This window comes from Oncorhynchus tshawytscha, linkage group LG20, assembly GCF_018296145.1.
Source record: "Oncorhynchus tshawytscha isolate Ot180627B linkage group LG20, Otsh_v2.0, whole genome shotgun sequence".
Classification (NCBI taxonomy): domain Eukaryota; kingdom Metazoa; phylum Chordata; class Actinopteri; order Salmoniformes; family Salmonidae; genus Oncorhynchus; species Oncorhynchus tshawytscha.
In genome coordinates this window covers 33,629,662-33,653,348 of record NC_056448.1, presented here as the reverse complement: position 1 = coordinate 33,653,348, position 23,687 = coordinate 33,629,662, and the positions used below count along the sequence as shown (strand labels likewise).

The following is a 23,687-nucleotide window of genomic DNA, read 5'->3' as shown; positions in this document are numbered from 1 at the left end:
TAACTAAGTAATTCACAGAAATGCATAAACAAACAAACATACAAGGTAAATGTGGTTACATGAAATGATAGGAGAATGTGCCCTAGTGGGCTAAACCGGCATGGCGGCTTGTTAGACAAAAGGGGAAGTGGGGGTCGACTTGGAAGTCACTAAAGAGTGATAATTATAACAATTGAAATGCTAATCCTTTACACATGAATGCTCACTCATTCCGGAACAATTGCAATCAATATATATATATTTACGCTCAGTGTGTCGTCTTGATCACTGGTGAAAAGTTTGTTTCTTTTGTAGAATTGTCCGTCTCTCTCCCTCTCACTCTCGGTTCTGGTTAGAGGGGATTGTTCAGAGTGGATGTTATAGAATGGATGTTTCAGCGGTTGTCGTTCTTCGCTTTCAATGATACCAAATTCCAGCTGCAGACTAGTAATTAATATCAAAGACTTGTTCTTATTCTGTCGGTATCGATAGTCTAAGAGTTTAACCACGTGATATGGTTAAAAGTTTCAGCAATGGTCTACAACCTTTGTCCTCCTAATGGAGTAAAACATGGTCTGCAACCTTTAGCCATCTCGTAATTGAGGTAAGCTCGGTCTGCTGATCGAAAACCCGAGTGGGGGTTTTATTCGGAAGGGCCGAAAAGGCTGTCCCAGGATGTCTGACCCTAACTGGGCTCAGGGGCAGTCCTCTGATTTAGTTCAAATCAAAAGTGAATTATATTTTTCTTCATTAAACAGTCCAAAATCATATTACACAATTATACAAACAGTATCATACTCACTCATTCATCTTATACAACAATTAGATGTAAACCTCATATCTGAGGCTATTATATAAACAGCGTTATGGTACTGTGGCCACACAGGACCAGTTCGTTTGGATTATTCACCGAAGAATTGGATTCTTTTATACTTTCTCCGGAACATGAAATTTGTTCGTACCTTAAGTTCTGTGAGGTGGAAGGATTTATTTTGTTCTCGATGAAAATCTACTCTCTCTATACTGTGTGTCCATGAGGAGATTCTCAGGAATTTTCGGCGTCTCTCTGACCACAGCAACCTAGTTGAAGGAGGAAAGGGGGAGGCAGGGAGAGGGGGATGGGCTTGCTATACCCAAAGAGGCCAACGTCATGACAATGGTGTTGCTTGCTTGGTGGTGCCCCTTGCTTAGTGGTGTTGCAGACTCAGAGGCCATTCATAACAGGTGTATATGTACTGAGATCATGTGACAGATCATGTGACACTTAGATTGCACACAGGTGGACTTTATTTAACTAATTATGTGACTTCTGAAGGTAATTGTTTGCACCAGATCTTATATGTATTCACCCCCTTTGCTTCATAGCAAAGGGGTGAATACATATGCACGCACCACTTTTCTGTTTTGAATTTAGATTTTTGTTTTGAAACAAGTTCTTTTTTTCATTTCACTTCACCAATTTGGACTATTTTGTGTATGTCAATTACATGGAATCCAAATAATAATCTATTTAAATTACAGGTTGTAATGCAACAAAATAGGAAGAAAGCTAAGGGGGATGAATACTTTTGCAAAGCACTGTAATTCTTCCTGTTGTTGTTTGTTTAGTGTTTTGCAATTTTCCCTTAAGTGGTTAGAGTCTATGGATTCTTCAATTACATTGAGCTGATTTCTGACCTGCTGTTCCTTCTTTTTCCGTAGTGTATTTCTGTATTGTTTTAGTGATTCACCATAGTGAAGCTGTAGACTCAGGTTTTCTGGGTTTCTATGTTTTTGATTGGACAGGTTTCTCAATTTCTTTCTTAGGTTTTTGCATTCATCATCAAACAATTTGTCATTGTTGTTCATTTTCTTCGGTTTTCAGTTTGACATTTTTAGATTTGATAGGAAACTGAGAGGTCAAATATACTGTTAAGATTTTCTTTCTCTCTTTCTTTCTGCAGAGCTCCAGTCCAGGGAGGCTCTCCTCCACCTCTCAGTGCATCTGGGTTTGCTCCATCTCTCCCGCTTTCTGATTGGCCAGCCTAAGGGTCAGAGGGCACTGACCATCTCTCTCTCTCTCTCTCTCTCTCTCTCTTTTCTGCAGAGCTCCTGCCCAGGGAGGCTCTCCTCCACTTCTCAGTGCGTCTGGGTTTGCTCCATCTCTCCCGCTTTCTGATTGGCCAGCCTAAGGGTCAGAGGGCACTGACCATCTCTCTGTCTCTCTCTCTCTCTCTCTCTCTTTCTGCAGAGCTCCTGCCCAGGGAGGCTCTCCTCCACCTCTCAGTACGTCTGGGTTTGCTCCATCTCTCCCGCTTTCTGATTGGCCAGCCTATGGGTCAGAGGGCACTGACCATGCCCAATGAGGAGGGGGAAACACCCCTCCAGCTGGCTCAGAGGAGAGGAGACCACTCCCTCTTTATGGCACTCGCTACGTGAGTCTCCGCATCTTTTCATCACAAAGAGTATATCAACATCATGTTTATATATTTATTTATTGACTTTATTTAACCAGGTAACTCATTGAGAACACAGTCTATTTTACAATAACGACCCAAGAGCAATCATTTGTGTGAGTTATGATTGTTATAAGACTGAAAATGGCCAACCCAATCAGATAACTAACACATACCTTCCCACTTCATTTCCATACAGTTCACCTTTCCCTCAGAGGTCTCCCCTTGTCGGGGTGTGGTGTGTATGGGCAGATAGCACCCGTGTACTGAGGTTCTGTCCTGGATCTGACTGCCTCTCCCTCACCTTCCTGGTGGGCCCTGAGAGCAGTGTTCTGGGCAACATCATGGTCCTCAGAGAGAAACTGATGGACCACAACATCCTCAGACAGGTAAGATCAGGGCCTGTATTCAGAGAGTAGTAGTGCTAGGATATTTTGTCTTTAAGATCATAATAAATAAGATTACATGGACAGGTGGGGCCCTGATCCTAAATCAGCACTCCTACTCTATGCTTTGTGGATCGTGACCCAGGATTCAAAGCAGTGTTCAGTTTTTAGCTCAGTCTTTTTCTGTTCAGGTGAGTCCAGTGGATTACGGAGGAAAACATTGTGTTTAAGGAAAAACTAAAGCTGACTTAATTCTCTACTGTAGTACAATGTAATACAACTGTCTGTGTTTGATCTGGCTAATACCTTTTCTAACTAATGTTCACATAGTTTGGATAGTCCTTGTTTATACCGGTGGATCTTACTTAGGCAGTAAAACTGGTATAATTATAGGTTGTAATGTGGATGTTACACACACTGAGTCATAAACATGATCAAAGAAAACTGCTCTGTTTCATGAACTAACTATTGAACGTGGTGGAGGCTGTTGAGGGGAAGATGTCTCATGATATTGGCTGGAACGGGGCTAAAAGAAATGGCATCAAACACATTTGATGTATTTGATACCATTCCACTGATTCTGCTCCAGGCGTTACCACCAGCCGTCCTCCCCAATTAAGGTGCCACCAACCCCCTGTGGTTGAATGACAGACATTAATATGGCTGTTGAACGATTAGGCTGCATAATGTTGTTGTAGCAACCTACTGATGTGTTTTATTGTAATGTTTACAACTATGAACGTTTATGGATGAACTGAGTAGCTGCCAAAATACGTAAAGTACCAGTCAAAAGTTTAGACACACTCATTCCAGGGGTTTTCTTTATTTTTGACTGTTTTCTACATAGTAGAATAATAGTGAAGACATCAAAACTATGAAATAGCACATATGGATTCAAGTAGTAACCAAAAAGTGTTAAACAAATCAAACTATATTTTTTATATTTGAGATTCTTCAAAGTAGCCACCCTTTGCCTTGATGACAGCTTTGCACACACACAGGTCTAAAGGAAGTGGAAATGTAATTCATTCATTGACTATGTTTTACTGTAAACAAACCTTTATAATACACATTTATATAATACATTGACATTTAAGTTCATAGATTATGTTACCTACAGTATTAGTTTTTTATTATTATTATTATTAAGAGCATGTTGTCACGGAGCTCCTGTATTTGTCACAGATCTCAGCACTGAGAGGTGATGTTCAGATGGAGGACAGTTACGGATTGGACGTCCATAGAAGTGATGCCAGTGACGGAGGTGAGTGTGAAACACCGAACTCAGGATTGTGACTTTAATCTGGTGATAATAGCCTGTTCCTCAATCTGTTTGTGCTTTTGCCTATTGTCATTACCTGTTGTCATTGTCAAGCGAAACATTGGCATGACAATTCCATAAGGAGTTTGCAAGAGAGCAGAAACAGACTGCCACCCAGGCCGTGGGGATGAGCAGTGATGTAGTGCTTCCTGGAGAAGTGGGTATACTCAAATGTTGTTTAACATTTCCCAAATGGCCCGCCCAGCGAAGGTGAAAAATTCTATGAGAAACAGTGACATACACTCTCAATGACCTAAAATGATAAATCCCATATTGGTCTTTTATAGTTAGGCCAACCCAAGCTGTACCTCGCAAGTAGGCTAATAGTAGGCCAACTATTGAGACAGATAAATTAGGCTGTCATTCATCTTAGCTTGGCGGAAAACCACTTATCACAGTCATAGCAAGTACATTTTTCCTCAATAAAGTAACTATCAGCAAAGTCAGTGCTAGTAGGGGGAGAAAAAAGTCAAGTGCGAGTGTTAGTTCACAAAAGGCAACAACAACATTGGATGTTCTAAATCCACTTTTGAGGTCTGGGAAAAATCTAAGAAATTTTGATTTTTGAGTTTAGTGTAGGCACCAATCACTGTTGTTTGGTTAGGTGTTTCTGTAACACATGAGATAGAGTTTGAAAAACAAATGGCTACTGGATTGATGCAAATATTCATGATATCATAGGTTTTTGGGAAAGCCTTTCCATCTACCAGAAGACGGTCAGGTCTATCATTAGCATCGCTATATTTGTCCTGTTCCTTCATTGTTTGAAACCTGGACATTTAATTCATATTATGAGGCAGGTCTTACCTTGCTTCAAAATAGCCTTTAGCCAAAACCCCACCATAGAAACGTGGAACCAATTGTTTTATAAAGACTTCCTCATATGCGTTCTCCTGTTCTAATGGTTTTCTTTCAACTTTCTTTCATTGTCTAGCAGCCAAAGACATTATCCTAGTCATAATAGCAACGCATGATAATTGTTGCATCTTTAGATCTCCCCTCTTCCTAAATTTCGAACAGATATTTCCATCTCTGCCCATGAAACCGCTCGCATGTATGGTGTGACATTTAGAATGGTGTTTTCCTGCAAATTGAATTTTGAAACTTTTGCACGTTGGCCTAACACTGTGTGTACATCGCTGCACCTACAATGTGAGTAAATTATACTTCAATCAACATTTTAAGCTAAACATTCTGATATGTTCCATCAGCCTAATTAATTGATACGGCATATACCTCCACTACTCTACTTTGATATGCATCGTGGGGATTAAGAAGTGAGTATACGCAATGCCCACTGAAAAATAAGTGGCTATACGGCATATACCTGCATTTAACCCCACTACACCACTGGGCATACACACTCAGTACACAAATGTCAGAAAGTGGTGTGCTACACAGGATACACACTGCACAGGGACAAGGAGAGAGAGACTGTATCAGAGAGATTAATGAGGCAGAGGGGAAAGGGGGAAGAGAAGAGAGTGAGAGAGAGAGGGTAAACAGAGAAGGAGAAATTAGAGAGAGAAGAGCAGTGAGTGCAAGAGACTCGGAGCAGTTGCTGCCGCCTCAAAGACACACACACTGCCGATCTCTCTTGTTTCTGGTAACCATAGCGACGGCAGGCTTGATATCAATGCGTACATAGAGAGACAGGAAGTCTATCTCAGTATCGATCTCATCCCACAGCAGCCCCCCCAGTCAGACTGGAGGGGAACACTATAGATCTATAGATCTGTACTAGGAAACAACCTCCGTCTTCCTCATATGTTGCTTTTGCTCTGCTGCTAGTGAAGCAGAGTCAGGCTAGCAGTGATTTCAGCATGTTTACCGGAGAAGTCATCTGTCTCTTCTTGTGGCCAATCATACTGCTTATTTAAAGGGTGTTAGATGGTGACATATGGGTGCCTTTAAGTGTCATTCTCCTCCTCTGCAGGTCTGGGCAGGGGGCTGCCAGTTAGATACCTTACTCTGGTGGATAGTGTGAGTATATCAGTCTGCTCTTCTTTTCAAATGTAATGACCTGGTACATCAATGAGTTTGATGTGTGTGTGTGTGTCTGGATCTGTGTTTCTCCCTGTGTGTTGTGTGAGGGTGATGAGAATTGTGTGTGTGTGTGTGTGTGTTTCATTATGACAATTCTGAGGAGCAGTGCTCTTCTGGACTGCCCACTTGCATTCACCTCATCCTCTGATGGAGCTGTGTGGCTGTCTGATTTCTGTTTTGTAAAATAGGTTTTTGAAGATCAGCTTGTTCTCTCTCTGGATGATGATGAGGAGCTTCCAACGTTACAAACAGGTACGATCCATTCATCTGTTTATCTCTCTGTCTTACTCGCTCTCTCCCTCTTCTTTATTCTCTCTCTCTCTCGCTCACTCTTTCTCTCTCTCTCTCTCTCTCTCTCTCTCGCTCTCTCCCTCTTCTTTATTCTCTCTCTCTCGCTCACTCTTTCGCTCTCTCTCTCTCTCTCTCTCTCTCTCTCTCTCTCACTCTTTCTCTCACTCTTTCTCTCTCTCGCTCTCTCCCTCTTCTTTATTCTCTCTCTCTCCCTCTCTCTGTCCCTCTCTCTCACACTCTTTCTCTCACTCTTTCTCTCACTCTTTCCCTCTCTCTCTCTCCCTCTCTCTCTCTCTCTCGCACTCTTTCTCTCTCTCTCTCTCCCTCTCTCTCTCTCTCTCTCGCACTCTTTCTCTCTCTGTCTCTGTCTCTCTCTCTGTCTCTCTCTGTCTCTCTCTCTCTCTCTCTCTCTCTCTGTTGTAGTAAAGACAGTTAGTGGGTGAGTGATGCCCTCAGGAGATCTCTGTTGTTGTCAGTAAGGAATGCAATGTAAGTACAAGCACCCGATATGTAACTGCTGAATTCCGTCAGTCATAATTATCTCCTGTCAGGCTTAGCCTGAACACACTTTTGACATGAGAGTCAGGGCTGTAGGAGCAACTCTGACATTGGGGACACACACCCTAGTCATAGACTGTTCTCTCTGCTACCATACGGCAAGAGGTACCGGAGCGCCAAGTCTAGGTCCAAAAGGCTTCTAAACAGCTTCCTCCCCCAATCCATAAGACTCCTGAACATCTAATCAAATGGCTACTGAGACTATTTGCATTACCTCCCCCTCACCCCCCTCTTCACGCCACTGCTACTCTTTGTTGTTAACATCTATGAATAGTCACTTTAATAACTCTACCTACATGTGCATATTACCTCAACTAATCGGTGCCCCCGCACATTGACTGTACCGGTATTGTTAATGTTGTAAATTACTATTGTAGCTGGAAACGGCTAATTTTTTTGGGAATATCTACATAGGCGTACAGAGGCCCATTATCAGCAACCATCACTCCTGTGTTCCAATGGTACGTTGTGTAAGCTAATCCAAGTTAATAATTTTAAAAGGCTAATTGATCATTAGAAAACCCTTTTGTAATTATGTTAGCACAGCTGAAAACTGTTGTGCTAATTAAAGAAGCAATAAAAGTGCATTCTTTAGACTAGTTGAGTATCTGGAGCATCAGCAATTGTGGGTTCGATTACAGGCTCAAAATGGACAGAAACAAAGACCTTTCTCCTGAAACTCATCAGTCTATTCTTGTTCTGAGAAATTAAGGCTATTCCATTTGAAAAATTGCCAAGAAACTGAAGATCTCATACACCACTGTCTACTACTCCCTTCACAGAACAGCACAAACTGGCCCTAACCAGAATAGAAAGAGGAGTAGGAGACCCCGGTGCACAACTGAACAAGAGGACAAGTCTTCAATTGGCAGCTTCATTAAATAGTACCTGCAAAACACCAGTCTCAACATCAGACTGGCCAATAAAAAGAAAAGATTAAGATGGGCAAAAGAACACAGACAGAGGACAGAGAAACTCTGCCTAGAAGGCCAGCATCCCGGAGTCGCCTCTTCACTGTTGACGTTGAGATTGGTGTTTTGCGGGTACTATTTAATGAAGCTGCCAGTTGAGGACTGTTGAGGACGGTTTCTGTTTCTCAAACTAGACACTCTAATGTACTTGTCCTCTTGCTGACCCTATGATGAAGACTAAGACAGTGGTTGTGCAAGTAATTCTGTAGCTAGCAAAATCAAATCAAATCAAATGTATTCATATAGCCCTTCGTACATCAGCTGATATCTCAAAGTGCTGTACAGAAACCCAGCCTAAAACCCCAAACAGCAAGCAATGCAGGTGTAGAAGCACGGTGGCTAGAAAAAACTCCCCAGAAAGGCCAAAACCTAGGAAGAAACATAGAGAGGAACCAGGCTATGTGGGGTGGCCAGTCCTCTTCTGGCTGTGCCGGGTGGAGATTATAACAGAACATGGCCAAGATGTTCAAATGTTCATAAATGACCAGCATGGTCCAATAATAATAAGGCAGAACAGTTGAAACTGGAGCAGCAGCACGGCCAGGTGGACTGGGGACAGCAAGGAGTCATCATGTCAGGTAGTCCTGAGGCATGGTCCTAGGGCTCAGGTCCTCCGAGAGAGAGAAAGAAAGAGAGAAAGAGAGAATTAGAGATGGCACACTTAAATTCACACAGGACACCGAATAGGACAGGAGAAGTACTCCAGATATAACAAACTGACCCTAGCCCCCCGACACATAAACTACTGCAGCATAAATACTGGAGGCTGAGACAGGAGCCCTTCATGCGCCCTGGTGTTTTGCATGTCGTGGAATCACAGTCTATGGAATAAAATATCCACGTACTGAATTACCTGCTCTCTGCGCTTGACTACTCCACTCACCATCATTAGAAGTTGTAACACCTAGTCAGGTTTTTCTTTGTTTTTACTATTATCTACATTGTAGTATATTAATAAAGACATCAAAACTATGAAATAACACATATGGAATCATGTAGTAACCAAAAAAGTGTTAAACAAATCAAAATATATTTTATATTTGAGATTCTTCAAAGTTGTCACCCCTTTCCTTGATGACAGCTTTGCACACTCTTGGCATTCTCTCAGCCAGCTTCATGAGGTAGTCACCTGGAATGCATTTCAATTAACAGTTGACAATTAACAATCCTTCTTAATGCGTTTGAGCCAATTAGTTGTGTTTGGACAAGGTAAGGGTGGTATACAGAAGATAGCCCTATTTGGTAAATTACCAAGTCCATATTATGGCAAGAACAGCTCAAATTAGCAAAGAGAAATGACAGTCCATCATTACGTTAAGACATGAAGGTCAGTCAATGCGGAAAATAACTTTGAAAGTTTCTTAACGTGTAGTCGCAAAACCCATCAAGCGCTATGATGAAACTGGCTCTCATGAGGACCCCCACAGGAAAGGAAGACCAATTGCAGCTCAAATAAACTCTTCACAGAGTTCAAGTTTACAGACACATCTCAACATCAACTGTTCAGAGGAGACTGCGTGAATCCGGCCTTCATGGCCGAATTGCTGAAAAGAACCCACTACTGAAGGACACCAATAAGACGAAGATACTTGCTTGGGCCAAGCAACACGAGCAATGGACATTAAACCGGTGGAAATCTGTCCTTTGGTCTGATGAGTCCAAATTTTTGATTTTTGGTTCCAACTACTGTGTCTTTGTGAGATGCAGAGTAGTTGAATGGATGTTCTCCACATGTGTGGTTCCCACTGTGAAGCATGGAGGAGGAGGTGTGATGGTGTGGGGGTGCTTTGCTGGTGACACTGTCTATGATTTATTTAGAATTCAAGGCACACTTAACCAGCATGGCTACCACATCATTCTGCAGCAATATGCCATCCCATCTGGTTTGCGCTATCATTTGTTTTTCAACAGGACAATGACCCAAATCACACCTCCAGGCTGTGTACAGGCTATTTGACCAAGGAGAGTGATGGAGTGCAGCATCAGATGACATGGCCTCCACAATCACCTGACATCAAACACATTGAGATGGTTTGCGATGAGTTGTACCTCAGAGTGAAGGAAAAGCAGTCAACAAGTGCTCAGCATATGTGGGAACTTCTTCAAGACTGTTGGAAAAGCATTCCTCATGATGCTGGTTGAGAGAATGCCTAGAGTTTGCAAAGCTGTCATCAAGGCAAAGGGTGGCTCCTTTGAATAATCTTTTTTTGCTTACTGCAGGATTCCATGTGTTATTTCATAGTTTTGATGTCTTCACTATTATCCTACATTGTAAAAACCCTTGAATGAGTAGGTGTGTCCAAACTTTTGACTGGTACTATATATATATATATATATATATATATTAAAATATATATAATTTCACGTGTCTCTATTATAGTGAGGTCTCCTAAGCCCTTGATTCTAGTAATTTAACTGTAAGGGGTGTCACGGCAACTGACAGGGGTGTAAGACTCATTGAGTTCAATAGTTTAGCTAATGGATTTATTGTGCTCCCTTCACTGCTCTGCAACCAGGGGGATTGTGCTGTCTGTTCACACCATGGTGTCCCTCATAATGACTCAGCTTCATAGAGTCCCAGTCTCTCTCCCCTCCTTAACTAGCCCAGGAATCTGCCCTGTCACTGGGACAAAAGGAAGAATGGGGTCACCACAGACGGGGACCTGAATCCAGTAAAATTCCCTCTAAACTAGGAGCAAATACCCCCCCTCCCCCTTGTCTCCCTCTTTTCTCCCTGACTCCCTTCTGTCTTGCCCCCTCCTCTGCACCCCACCCCAACCCCAGCCTTATGGGTTGGACAGTGTACTACGCTGTAAGAAAAAAGGGTTCCAAAAGGGTTCTTCGGCTGCCCCAATAGGAGAACCGTTTTTGGTTCCAGGTAGAACTCTTTTAATTTCCTCTGTGTAAAAGGTTCTACATGGAACCCAAAAGTGTTCTACCTGGAACCAAAAGGGTTCTCCTACGGGTATGGTTGAAGGACTCTTTTAGGTTCTAGATAGCAATACTTTTTTTCTAAGAGTGAACCTAAAAAAATCTGTTTCTCTCTGCCTCCCCCTGTCTCCCGCTGTCTCCCCCTGTCTCCCACACCCGCCTGCCCATTGGGTCCTAGCAACTCTCTCCCTGAATAAGTCTTACCCCTCTCCCCCTTTTCTCCGTCTTCCTCTCCCCTACCCCAGCCCGTGGGTTGGACAGACAGTGGACCTCTGTAATTGAAGTGAAAGGAGGAATGTTAACAAGCTCAAATGTCATAGGCCCTACAAAAGCTGACATTTAAAATGATCCTTCCACACGCTGGAACCTCGTGCTCCCCTCTGACAAAGCACACACAGAAAGGACACACACACCCATGCACAGAAACAGAAATACTTCCATGAACAAACATATTCACACACACTATACTTGTGAGGACTTTTTGAGGACCAACAATTGATTCCCATTCAAAACCTATTTTCCCCAGCCCCTAAACCTAACCTAAACCTAACCCTAACCCTAACCCTAACCTTGACCTTAAACCTAAACCTAACCTCAACTCCTAACCCTAAACCTAACCACTAACCGTTAACCCTAATTCCAACCCTAACCCCAATTCTAACCCTAAACCCAACCCCCAACCCCTAAGCCTAAAATATAATGGTACACACAAGTGTAGTAAAACGTGTACACACACACAGGAAGGCAGGCAGACACACACACACGCACGCATGCACACACACACACACACACACTCACTTTACCAGTGAAAAATCTTGTTGAGGAGGAGGATGCTGAAAGTTTGAGGGGGTTGCCATGGTGATGGGAAATGCTAATTTCCTGTGTGTTGTCAGGGGAGATGGCAGTGAGAATGGAGAGTTTGCTGTAAACTCAGAAACCAGAGTCTGGTTCTGCTAGGAGCAGGCTGTAACACTGCTGCAGGTCCCTCACACTGCTGTGTGTGTGTGTGTGTGTGGGTGTGTGTGTGTGGTGGTGATTGGGCTAACTCAACAAGAGCCCTTAGGAAAGGATACAGAGCTGTCCTCACATCCCGTTCTTTCCTATCTCTCAGTTCTGTTCAGCATTTCCTGACAGCACGTACACATCCACAGGGATTCAAGGTTGTACAATTTAGTGGAATTTCCTGTCATAATTTGTTTGATTCTCTGGCCTTGGCTGACATCTCCCTCTTTGACCACCTGGACACCTGGGACTGTAGGAACACTACAGGGCTGACAAAACATGGACTCTGACACCTGGGACTGTAGGAACACTACAGGACTGGCAAAATGTGGACTCTGACACCTGGGACCTTAGGAACACTACAGGACTGGCAAAATGTGGACTCTGACACCTGGGACTGTAGGAACTCTACAGGGCTGACAAAACATGGACTCTGATACCTGGGACTGTAGGAACACTACAGGACTGGCAAAACATGGACTCTGACACCTGGGACTGTAGGAACACTACAGGACTGGCAAAACGTGGACTCTGACTCCTGGGACTGTAGGAACACTACAGGACTGGCAAAACGTGGACTCTGACTCCTGGGACTGTAGGAACACTACAGGACTGGCAAAACGTGGACTCTGACACCTGGGACTGTAGGACCACTACAGGACTGGCAAAACGTAGACTCTGACACCTGGGACTGTAGGAACACTACAGGACTGGCAAAACGTGGACTCTGACACCTGGGACTGTAGGACCACTACAGGACTGGCAAAACGTAGACTCTGACACCTGGGACTGTAGGAACACTACAGGACTGGCAAAACGTGGACTCTGACACCTGGGACTGTAGGACCACTACAGGACTGGCAAAACGTGGACTCTGACACCTGGGACTGTAGGACCACTACAGGACTGGCAAAACGTAGACTCTGACACCTGGGACTGTAGGAACACTACAGGACTGGCAAAACGTGGACTCTGAATCTGTTTCCCCTTTTTATTACCCCTTGCCCTCTTTTCCCAGAATACACATTCAGAGAAGGACCTCCAAGTCAGGTAAAGAGGGGGGAACAGGCAAGACATGCCTAATCCTATTTCTGGAGTATCTTACACTAGGTACCTTATGAGGAGTGTTAAAACACTGGAAAATAAGGGTTTTCACAGATCAGATACTGATTCGGACTGATAGTGGAAGTGAGTGTGGTTCTGGTTCCATTGATGTAAAGCCGGGACTTCTCTGTTGTTGTTGGATATTCACATTACATTCATCTGCCAGGGATTCCAGTAGCAGTTTGGTTTTTACAGTTCCCCCCGTTCTGTCTGGAAGTCACCTGTACTCCGATACCCTTTTATGAAATGCCAGCTCTCTTCCTCAGTCTTTCCCCTCTTTTTGTGTGTGTATGTGTCAAATCAAATCAAATCAAATCAAATTTTATTTGTCACATACACATGGTTAGCAGATGTTAATGCGAGTGTAGCGAAATGCTTGTGCTTCTAGTTCCGACAATGCAGTAATAACGAGCAAGTAATCTAACTAACAATTCCAAAAAAAACTACTGTCATACACAGTGTAAGGGGATAAAGAATATGTACATAAGGATATATGAATGAGTGATGGTACAGAGCAGCATAGGCAAGATACAGTAGATGATATCGAGTACAGTATATACATATGAGATAAGTATGTAAACCAAGTGGCATAGTTAAAGTGGCTAGTGATACATGTATTACATAAGGATGCAGTCGATGATATAGAGTACAGTATCAACGTATGCATATGAGATGAACAATGTAGGGTAAGTAACATTATATAAGGTAGCATTGTTTAAAGTGGCTAGTGATATATTTACATCATTTCCCATCAATTCCCATGATTAAAGTGGCTGGAGTAGAGTCAGTGTCATTGACAGTGTGTTGGCAGTAGCCACTCAATGTTAGTGGTGGCTGTTTAACAGTCTGATGGCCTTGAGATAGAAGCTGTTTTTCAGTCTCTCGGTCCCAGCTTTGATGCACCTGTACTGACCTCGCCTTCTGGATGGCAGCGGGGTGAACAGGCAGTGGCTCGGGTGGTTGATGTCCTTGATGATCTTTATGGCCTTCCTGTAGCATCGGGTGGTGTAGGTGTCCTGGAGGGCAGGTAGTTTGCCCCGGTGATGCGTTGTGCAGACCTCACTACCCTCTGGAGAGCCTTACGGTTGAGGGCGGTGCAGTTGCCATACCAGGCGGTGATACAGCCCGCCAGGATGCTCTCGATTGTGCATCTGTAGAAGTTTGTGAGTGCTTTTGGTGACAAGCCGAATTTCTTCAGCCTCCTGAGGTTGAAGAGGCGCTGCTGCGCCTTCCTCACGATGCTGTCTGTGTGAGTGGACCAATTCAGTTTGTCTGTGATGTGTATGCCGAGGAACTTAAAACTTGCTACCCTCTCCACTACTGTTCCATCGATGTGGATGGGGGTGTTCCCTCTGCTGTTTCCTGAAGTCCACAATCATCTCCTTAGTTTTGTTGACGTTGAGTGTGAGGTTATTTTCCTGACACCACACTCCGAGGGCCCTCACCTCCTCCCTGTAGGCCGTCTCGTCGTTGTTGGTAATCAAGCCTACCACTGTTGTGTCGTCTGCAAACTTGATGATTGAGTTGGAGGCGTGCATGGCCACGCAGTCGTGGGTGAACAGGGAGTACAGGAGAGGGCTCAGAACGCATGTGTGTGTGTATGTGTGTGTGTGTGTGTGTGTGTGTGTGTGTGTGTGTGTGTGTGTGTGTGTGTGCGTGCATGTGCATGTTTGGCGTGTCTGTGAGTGTGTGCATGTATGTGTGTCTCAGAGTACAATGTGTGTCTCAGAGTACAGACTGGGTATTGGGTAAAGAGTGTGTTTGTGATATGAGGGGGCTGTGATGTGATCCTATGGGAGGAGTTGTAGTGGGTAAGATGGGGAGGTCCCTTAAGGACCTCAGTGTGTGTGTGTGTGTGAGTGAACTATGCTACGCTACCGCTATCGCTACTGCTACCGCTAACATTACCACAGCAGACCAGAGGGAGGGAATTATGCTAACCTAAAGCTAATGCCTACCACAGTAGAGCACAGGGAGGAAATGCCTCTAATACACAGGATTTCCCTAACATTAGCAGGGGCGCGGTTGGCAGCTAACATCAAACACTGGCTGGAGAAAACAGAACTGTCTTGTGTTTTATCTCCTTGAGCAGAGGTATGTTTATGATGTTATGTCTATGACAGCGAATATGCTCAAACAATGTGCCAAAATGTTTTTCAACCGGCACACAATCGAAAACCCTGATCGTCACTGATACTAAGAGAAAAGACAAAGTGTAAGTTGTATATCTGTATTAAACACCTGTACCTAAACTATAAGACCCATGATTATATAATAGTTATAATTGCCCTAGTCATGTTGGCATCCCACAGACTAGGCTACCAAAGGGTTAAATTAGATGTGTGTAGCGGTTCTGTTCCAAGCTTTGCTTTAACATAACAACCCTCTAAAGGTCAGAAACGAGTAATACTGCATCATTCCTTCTCTCTCTTTATTTTCCTCTATTCTCTATCTCTCTCTCTCTCTCTCTCACTCTCCCTCTCTCTCTATCGCCCTCTCTCTCTCTCTCTATCGCCCCCTCTCTCTATCGCCCTCTCTCTCTCTCTCTCTCTCTCTCTATCGCCCTCTCTCTCTCTCTCTCTCTCTCTCTCTCTCCCTCTCTCTCTATCGCCCTCTCACTCTCCCTCTCTCTCTATCGCTCTCTCTCTCACTCTCCCTCTCTCTCTATCGCCCTCTCTCTCTCTCTCTCTCTCTCTCACTCTCCCTCTCTCTCTATCGCCCTCTCTCTCTCCCTCTCTCTCTATCGCTCTCTCTCTCTCTCTATCGCCCTCTCTCTCTCTCTCTCTCTCTCTCCCTCTCCCTCTCTCTCTATCGCCTTCTCTCTCTATCGCCCTCTCTCTCTCTCACTCTCCCTCTCTCTCTATCGCCCTCTCTCTCTCTCTCTCTCTCTATCGCCCTCTCTCTCTCTCTCTCTCTATCGCCCTCTCTCTCTCTCTCTCTCTCTATCGCCCTCTCTCTCTCTCTCTCTCTCGCCCCCTCTCTCCCTCTCTCTCTATCGCCCTCTCTCTCTCTCTCTCACTCTCTCACTCTCCCTCTCTCTCTATCGCTCTCTCTCTCTCTCTCTATCGCCCCCTCTCTCTCTCTCTCTCTCTCTCACTCTCTCACTCTCCCTCTCTCTCTATCGCTCTCTCTCTCTCTCTCTATCGCCCCTCTCTCTCTCTCTCTCTCTCTCTCTCTTTATTTTCCTCTGTTCTCCACACTATTGGCCTTTTAACCAGTCATAGACCAGTCAAATTGTTGGCTCACTGACACAGACCTATCAGAGCCCAACCAAGCAGCTGATATATGGGAAATAGGAAGGAATATTTTCCATCATGTACATTCTAGAACTACCACGTCAAAAGAAATTGATGTTTTCCATTGTCGTAACTGCATGCTATTCACCTCTGAACTGGTATTTGCCAATTAAATGTTGTTTTGATGATTGAGAGATTTACTACATCATCAGTCGGTTGGCCTGTTTGTGTTTTGATAACCTCAATGATTATATTTTTGACCATAATATTCTTGCTTAGCACAAATTTTGCTGGTAATTTTTTGGGCAGTGCTCATTTCACCCGCTGTTTGACTGATGGCTAACCCCCCCCAAACTGCCTGTAGTTATTCTCAGTGCGTCTCTTGTGTTGTTTTCTCCAGTAAAGTCCCAGACTACCCACCCCAGAGGAACCCAGAGACAGCTCTCTCACTCTGCTGCTGCAGACACATTAGCCTCCATCATCAATGGCAGGAGTCAGCTCGACACAGAGGTACACCACCTTACCATCATACTAACCTGATCATGAGGTACACCACCTTACCAGCATACTAACCTGATCATGAGGTACACCACCTTACCAGCATACTAACCTGATCATGAGGTACACCACCTTACCATCATACTAACCTGATCATGAGGTACACCACCTTACCAGCATACTAACCTGATCATGAGGTACACCACCTTACCATCATACTAACCTGATCATGAGGTACACCACCTTACCATCATACTAACCTGATCATGAGGTACACCACCTTACCATCATACTAACCTGATCATGAGGTACACCACCTTACCATCATACTAACCTGATCATGAAGTATACCACCTTACCATCATACTAACCTGATCATGAGGTACACCACCTTACCAGCATACTAACCTAATCATGAGGTACACCACCGTACCAGCATACTAACCTGATCCTGAGGTACACCACCTAACCATCATACTAACCTGATCATGAGGTACACCACCTTACCAGCATACTAACCTGATCATGAGGTACACCACCTAACCATCATACTAACCTGATCATGAGGTACACCACCTTCCCATCATACTAACCTGATCATGAGGTACACCACCTTACCAGCATACTAACCTGATCATGGGGTACACTACCTAACCATTATACTAACCTGATCATGAGGTACACCACCTTACCAGCATACTAACCTGATCATGGGGTACACCACCTTACCAGAATACTAACCTGATCATGGGGTATACCACCTTACCAGAATACTAACCTTATCATGAGGTACACCACCTTACCAGCATACTAACCTGATATATGATAGGGTCTTTGAGTAGATACTTTTTTGATATATTACTCTGTTGTTGCTTCTCTCTCTCTCTCTCTCTCTCTCTCTTTCTCTCTCACTCAGGTGGATGACTTAAGGGCTAATGTCAGTGTTGCTGGGATAGCGAGGGACAGCTCTGTGACTGTCAGCAGGGTGTGGGACTCGGTGGCCTCAGAGTGCCTGCTCCAGGCCACCTCTACCCCTCTACCTCCATTGGGACTAGAGGAACAACAGTCCCCCTCCGTCTCTCACTCCCCCTCTCCCTCACCTTCCCCCGCTGACCGAGCCCTCGCCCGACTCAACAGCAACTCCCACTCTTACCTAACCAATCAGAGAGGGAGCCCGCCTCTGGAATCCCCTGACCTCAGGTATCAAACTCCGCCCATTCATCTGACCTCCTGTTACTCAAGACATTGTGTTTAATTTTTAGATCAAGAGAAGATAAAGGTGATTCAAGAGCATTGAGATATCACATCAGCATTGTTGACTGAAAGAAACCAAAAGTGCTGAATCACAGTTGTGTATTATTGTACTGCTATAATAAACAGAAGATTACATTTATTGTTTGCTCTTACCAGGCCAAATATATTCAGTATGTTCTTATAGTGTGATGCTTTCTCTATATGGATGTTGTGGTGTGTTCAGGTAGTCTTGAACCCATACAGTTTCTGCTGTAGCCAATTGATCTACTTTTCCCATGCACCATATATGACACAAATGTGCATATTTCAGCTGTTGGTTTCAGCACTTAGAGTATGGATAGGAGGCAGCTGCAGTATATTGGGAGGGGCCTTAATGTGGACGTTTCTTCCTCTTTCTCTCCCTGACAGCCCCAGTCTGGTAGCTCTAGTGATGGACAGTGAGGAAGATGAGGAGGGGTTCCTGGTGAAGACTTCCCTCTCTCCCATCTCTCCCCTGACCTCTGACCCTCGTAGCAGCGGGGACGACACCTCCCCAGACCTCACCTGCACACGCACACACTCCACGTCCTCAGACGGCGACCCCCCCCTCGCAAAGGTACCAGGCTGAAGCTTTCTCCTCAACCCTCACACACAGAGACTTACCAATGTATTAGGGCCAGGCTGAAGCCTTCTCCTCAACCCTCACACACAGAGACTTATCAATGTATTAGGGCCAGGCTGAAGCCTTCTCCTCAACCCTCACACACAGAGACTTACCAATGTATTAGGGTCAGGCTGAAGCCTTCTCCTCAACCCTCACACACAGAGACTTACCAATGTATTAGGGTCATTGTATTAGGGCCAATGCATTAGGGCCATTGTATTAGGGCCAATGTATTCGGGCCAATGCATTAGGGACGATGCATTAGGGATATTGTATTGGGGACAATGTATTAGGGACAATGTATTAGGGACATTGAATTAGAGATATTATATTAGGGCCAATGTATTATGGCCAATGTATCAGGGCCAATGTACAACAGATGTATTAGAGCCAATGTACTACAGATGTATAGTATTAGGGCCAATGTACAACAGATGTATAGTATTATGGCCAATGTACAACAGATGTATCAGGGCCATTGCACAACAGATGTATTAGGGCCAATGTACAACAGATGTATCAGTGCCAATGTACAACAGATGTATTAGGGCCAATGTACAACAGATGTATCAGGGCCAATGTACAACAGATGTATCAGGGCCATTGTACAACAGATGTATTAGAGCCAATGTACAACAGATGTATAGTATTAGGGCCAATGTACAACAGATGTATCAGGGCCATTGTGCAACAGATGTATCAGGGACATTGTATCAGGGCCATTGTACAACAGATGTATCAGGGACATTGTACAACAGATGTATCAGGGCTTTAACAGCTATACAACAGATGTATCAGGGCTTTAACAGCTATACAACAGATGTATCAGGGACATTGTATCAGGGCCATTGTACAACAGATGTATCAGTGTTTTAACGGCTATACAGCAGATGTATCAGGGCTTTAACGGCTATACAGCAGATGTATCAGGGCTTTAACATACAGCAGATGTATGACCTGAGTGTTGTATTATTGTATTGTTCCAGGATATGGACAACCAGGGGATCAGACACCGCTCCTACTCCTACTCCTCCCCCAAGATCAGCCTGCTGCCCCCCCGCTTCTCCCGCAAAACCTTAGCCACGCCTGCGACCTCTGACCTCAGCCCAGGTTAGTGTCCCTGGGACCTTTTATACAGTTAATAACCTCCCATTGAGAAACCATTACTGAGAACTTTATTACTTTGATTGGAATACAGTTGACAGTGTTTTCTCTGAGAACATGATTATATTGATAGTCCTTGTTCGTCTTTGTATTTTTGGTTCTGTCCTTCCATGGCTGTGTTTACACAGGCAGCCCAATTCTGAACTTTTGCCAAATTATGGTCAAAAGACCAGAATTGGACTGCTTGTGTAAACGTAGCTTATATGACCTGGATTGACCTTATTTGAGCTAAGTCTGTCTCTTTTCACTTGTTTGGTTTGTCATGGGAGTTTGAGTAGTACAGTAAGCAGTAGGCCCCTCCCTACCTTCAGGCTATGCTCAAACCCTACCCCACATCCCGAGCACTCCATTCCTCAGAACTCTGGTCTCTTGGCCCTCCCACCCCTACGGGAGGACAGCTCCCACTCAGCCCAGTCCAAGCTCTTCTCTGTCCTGGCACCCCCATGGTGGAACCAGCTTCCCCCAAAAGCTAGGACAGCAGAGTCCCTGCCCATCTTCCAAAAACATCTGAAACCCTACCTCTTCAAAGAGTATCTTAAATAATCCAATAGCAACACCCCTCACAACTCCTCCTCGCCCCCCCCCCCTGCTTTTCATGAACGAACACTCGCTCTTGACTTTTTTCCCCCTTTCTAGCACTGACTTTGCTGATAGCTACTTTATTGAGGAAAAATGTACTTACTATGCCTGTGATATGTGGTTGTCCCACCTAGCTGTCTTAAGATGAATGTCCTAACTGTAAGTGGCTCTGGATAAGAGCGTCTGCTGAATGACTAAAATGTCATTGTGATTGTGATGTGCTCTACGTACCTGAGTTAACATGCTCTCTGTGTTGTCACTAACTGAAGCAGCTTCAGTAGATAGTCAGCTACTGATTGTAACTAACATGTAACCAAAGTGACTATACCATAGTGTAGGTACATTTACTGTATATCTATGTATGGCTCTGATTACATCCACGTCCTCCCTCTGTTCCTCTGAGTGGTCTAGTGAGTGCTATGTCTACTCTGCCCTGTAGATGGTCTAGTGAGTGCTATGTACACTCTGCCCTGTAGATGGTCTAGTGTGTACTGTGTTCACTCTGCCCTGTAGATGGTCTAGTGAGTGCTATGTTCACTCTGCCCTGTAGATGGTCTAGTGAGTGCTGTGTCCACTCTGCCCTGTGGATGGTCTAGTGTGTGCTATGTCCACTCTGCCCTGTAGATGGTCTAGTGAGTGCTATGTCCACTCTGCCCTGTGGATGGTCTAGTGAGTGCTATGTTCACTCTGCCCTGTAGATGGTCTAGTGAGTGCTATGTCCACTCTGCCCTGTGGATGGTCTAGTGAATGCTGTGTCCACTCTGCCCTGTGGATGGTCTAGTGAGTGCTGTGTCCACTCTGCCCTGTGGATGGTCTAGTGAGTGCTATGTTCACTCTGCCCTGTAGATGGTCTAGTGAGTGCTGTGTCCACTCTGCCCTGTAGATGGTCTAGTGTGTGCTATGTCCACTCTGCCCTGTAGATGGTCTAGTGTGTGCTATGTCCACTCTGCCCTGTGGATGGTCTAGTGAGTGCTATGTCCACTCTGCCCTGTGGATGGTCTAGTGTGTGCTATGTCCACTCTGCCCTGTAGATGGTCTAGTGAGTGCTATGTCCACTCTGCCCTGTGGATGGTCTAGTGAGTGCTATGTTCACTCTGCCCTGTAGATGGTCTAGTGAGTGCTATGTCCACTCTGCCCTGTGGATGGTCTAGTGAGTGCTGTGTCCACTCTGCCCTGTAGATGGTCTAGTGTGTGCTATGTCCACTCTGCCCTGTAGATGGTCTAGTGAGTGCTATGTCCACTCTGCCCTGTAGATGGTCTAGTGTGTGCTATGTCCACTCTGCCCTGTAGATGGTCTAGTGAGTGCTATGTCCACTCTGCCCTGTAGATGGTCTAGTGTGTGCTATGTCCACTCTGCCCTGTAGATGGTCTAGTGAGTACTGTGTCCACTCTGCCCTGTAGATGGTGTGAGCTACAGCCTATCTGTCCTTCAGACTATCTCTCTGTCTCAATCTCTGTCTGTGCTCCACCCTGCTAGTAAGTCGTGGCCAAAGGTTTTGAGAATGACACAATTTTAATTTTCACAAAGTCTGCTGCCTCAGGTGGTATGATGGCAATTAGCATATACTCCAGAATGTTATGAAGAGTGATCAGATGAATTGCAATAAATTGCAAGGTCCCTCTTTGCCATGCAAATGAACTGAATCCCAAAATAACATTTCCACTGCATTTCGGACCAGCTGACATCATGCCAGTGATTCTCTCGTTAACACAGGTGTGAGTGTTGACAAGGACAAGGCTGGAGATCACTCTGTCATGCTGATTGAGTTCGAATAACAGACTGGAAGATTCAAAAGGAGGGTGGTGCTTGGAATCATTGTTATTCCTCTATCAACCATGGTTACCTGCAAGGAAACACGTCCCATCATCATTTCTTGCACAAAAAGGGCTTCAAAGGCAAGGATATTGCTGCCAGTAAGATTGTACCTACATCAACCATTTATCGGATCATCAAGAACTTCAAGGAGAGTGGTTCAATTGTTGTGAAGAAGGTTTCAGGGCGCCCAAAAAAGTCCAGCAAGCGCCAGGACCATCTCCTAAAGTTGATTCAGTTGTGGGATCGGGGCACCATCAGTACAGTGCTTGCTCAGAAATGGCAGCAGGCAGGTGTGAGTGCATCTGCACGCACAGTGAGGCAAAGACTTTTGGAGGTTGGCCTGGTGTCAAGAAGGGCAGCAAAGAAGCCACTTTTCTCCAGGAAAAACATCAGGGACAGACTGATATTCTGCAAAAGGTACAGGGATTGGACTGCTGAGGACTTGGGTAAAGTAATTTTCTCTGATGAATCCCCTTTCCGATTGTTTAGGGCAGCCATGAATAAAGAATGATACCAACACATCCTCCGAGAGCAACTTCACCCAACCATACAGGAAAAGTTTGGTGACGAACAATGCCTTTTCCAGCATGATGGAGCACCTTGCCATAAGGCAAAAGTGATAACTAAGTGGCTCGGTGGAACAAAACATCAATATTTATGTCCATGGCCAGGAAACTCCCCAGACCTTAATCCCATTGAGTACTTGTGGTCAATCCTCAAGAGGTGGGTGGACAAACAGAAACCCACAAATTCTGACAAACTCCAAGCATTGATTATGCAAGAATGGAATGCCATCAGTCAGGATGTGGCCCAGAAGTTAATTGACAGCATGCCAGGGCGAATTGGAGAGGTCTTGAAAAAGCCATTGACACTTATGAAATGCTTGTAATTATGCTTCAGTATTCCATGGTAACATCTGACAAAAATATCTAAAGACACTGAAGCAGCAAACATTGTGGACTTTGTAATATTTGTGTCATTCTCAAAACTTTTGTCCACGACTATATAGCTTGCCTTAGAGCCCCTAGCTTCCAAAACTCACACTGTGCTAACACCAGGCCTGGCAGGCATGTGGCTACTGTGTGTGTCCGTGCAGGTACATGTGTATGTAAGTGTGCTTGTATGTCAAAAATCTACTAAAATTGTATTTGTCACATGCTCCATAAACAACAGTGAAATGCTTACTTACGGGTCCTTTTGCAGAGAGAAACATAAAAAATGAAAAATGTAAATAGTGGTACGGTGTACGCCGTCATTGTAAATAAGAATTTGTTCTTAACTGACTTGACTAGTAAAATAAAAAAATAAGGAATACATTCTAAGTGAATAATGACCCACAATGACGAGTAACAATAACATGGCTATATACAGGAAGTAGAAAATAACATGGCTATATACAGGAAGTAGACAATAACATGGCTATATACAGGAAGTAGACAATAACATGGCTATATACAGGAAGTAGAAAATAAC

At 44.5% G+C, this 23,687-nt stretch overlaps 1 protein-coding gene across 2 annotated transcripts in view; it reads left to right on the top strand.

The window, feature by feature from the left end:
* Positions 1-23,687, top strand: part of LOC112220169 (rho guanine nucleotide exchange factor 28) — a 111,233-nt gene that overhangs the window by 45,964 nt on the left and 41,582 nt on the right. For both annotated transcript variants that reach the window (XM_042302503.1, XM_042302504.1), the window contains exons 5-13: positions 2,210-2,393; positions 2,614-2,803; positions 3,986-4,064; positions 6,058-6,104; positions 6,356-6,419; positions 16,661-16,770; positions 17,675-17,958; positions 18,421-18,607; positions 19,642-19,765. In XM_042302503.1, coding sequence (XP_042158437.1) covers positions 2,210-2,393; positions 2,614-2,803; positions 3,986-4,064; positions 6,058-6,104; positions 6,356-6,419; positions 16,661-16,770; positions 17,675-17,958; positions 18,421-18,607; positions 19,642-19,765 — 1,269 coding nt within the window. The remainder of the gene's footprint in view (positions 1-2,209; positions 2,394-2,613; positions 2,804-3,985; positions 4,065-6,057; positions 6,105-6,355; positions 6,420-16,660; positions 16,771-17,674; positions 17,959-18,420; positions 18,608-19,641; positions 19,766-23,687) is intronic.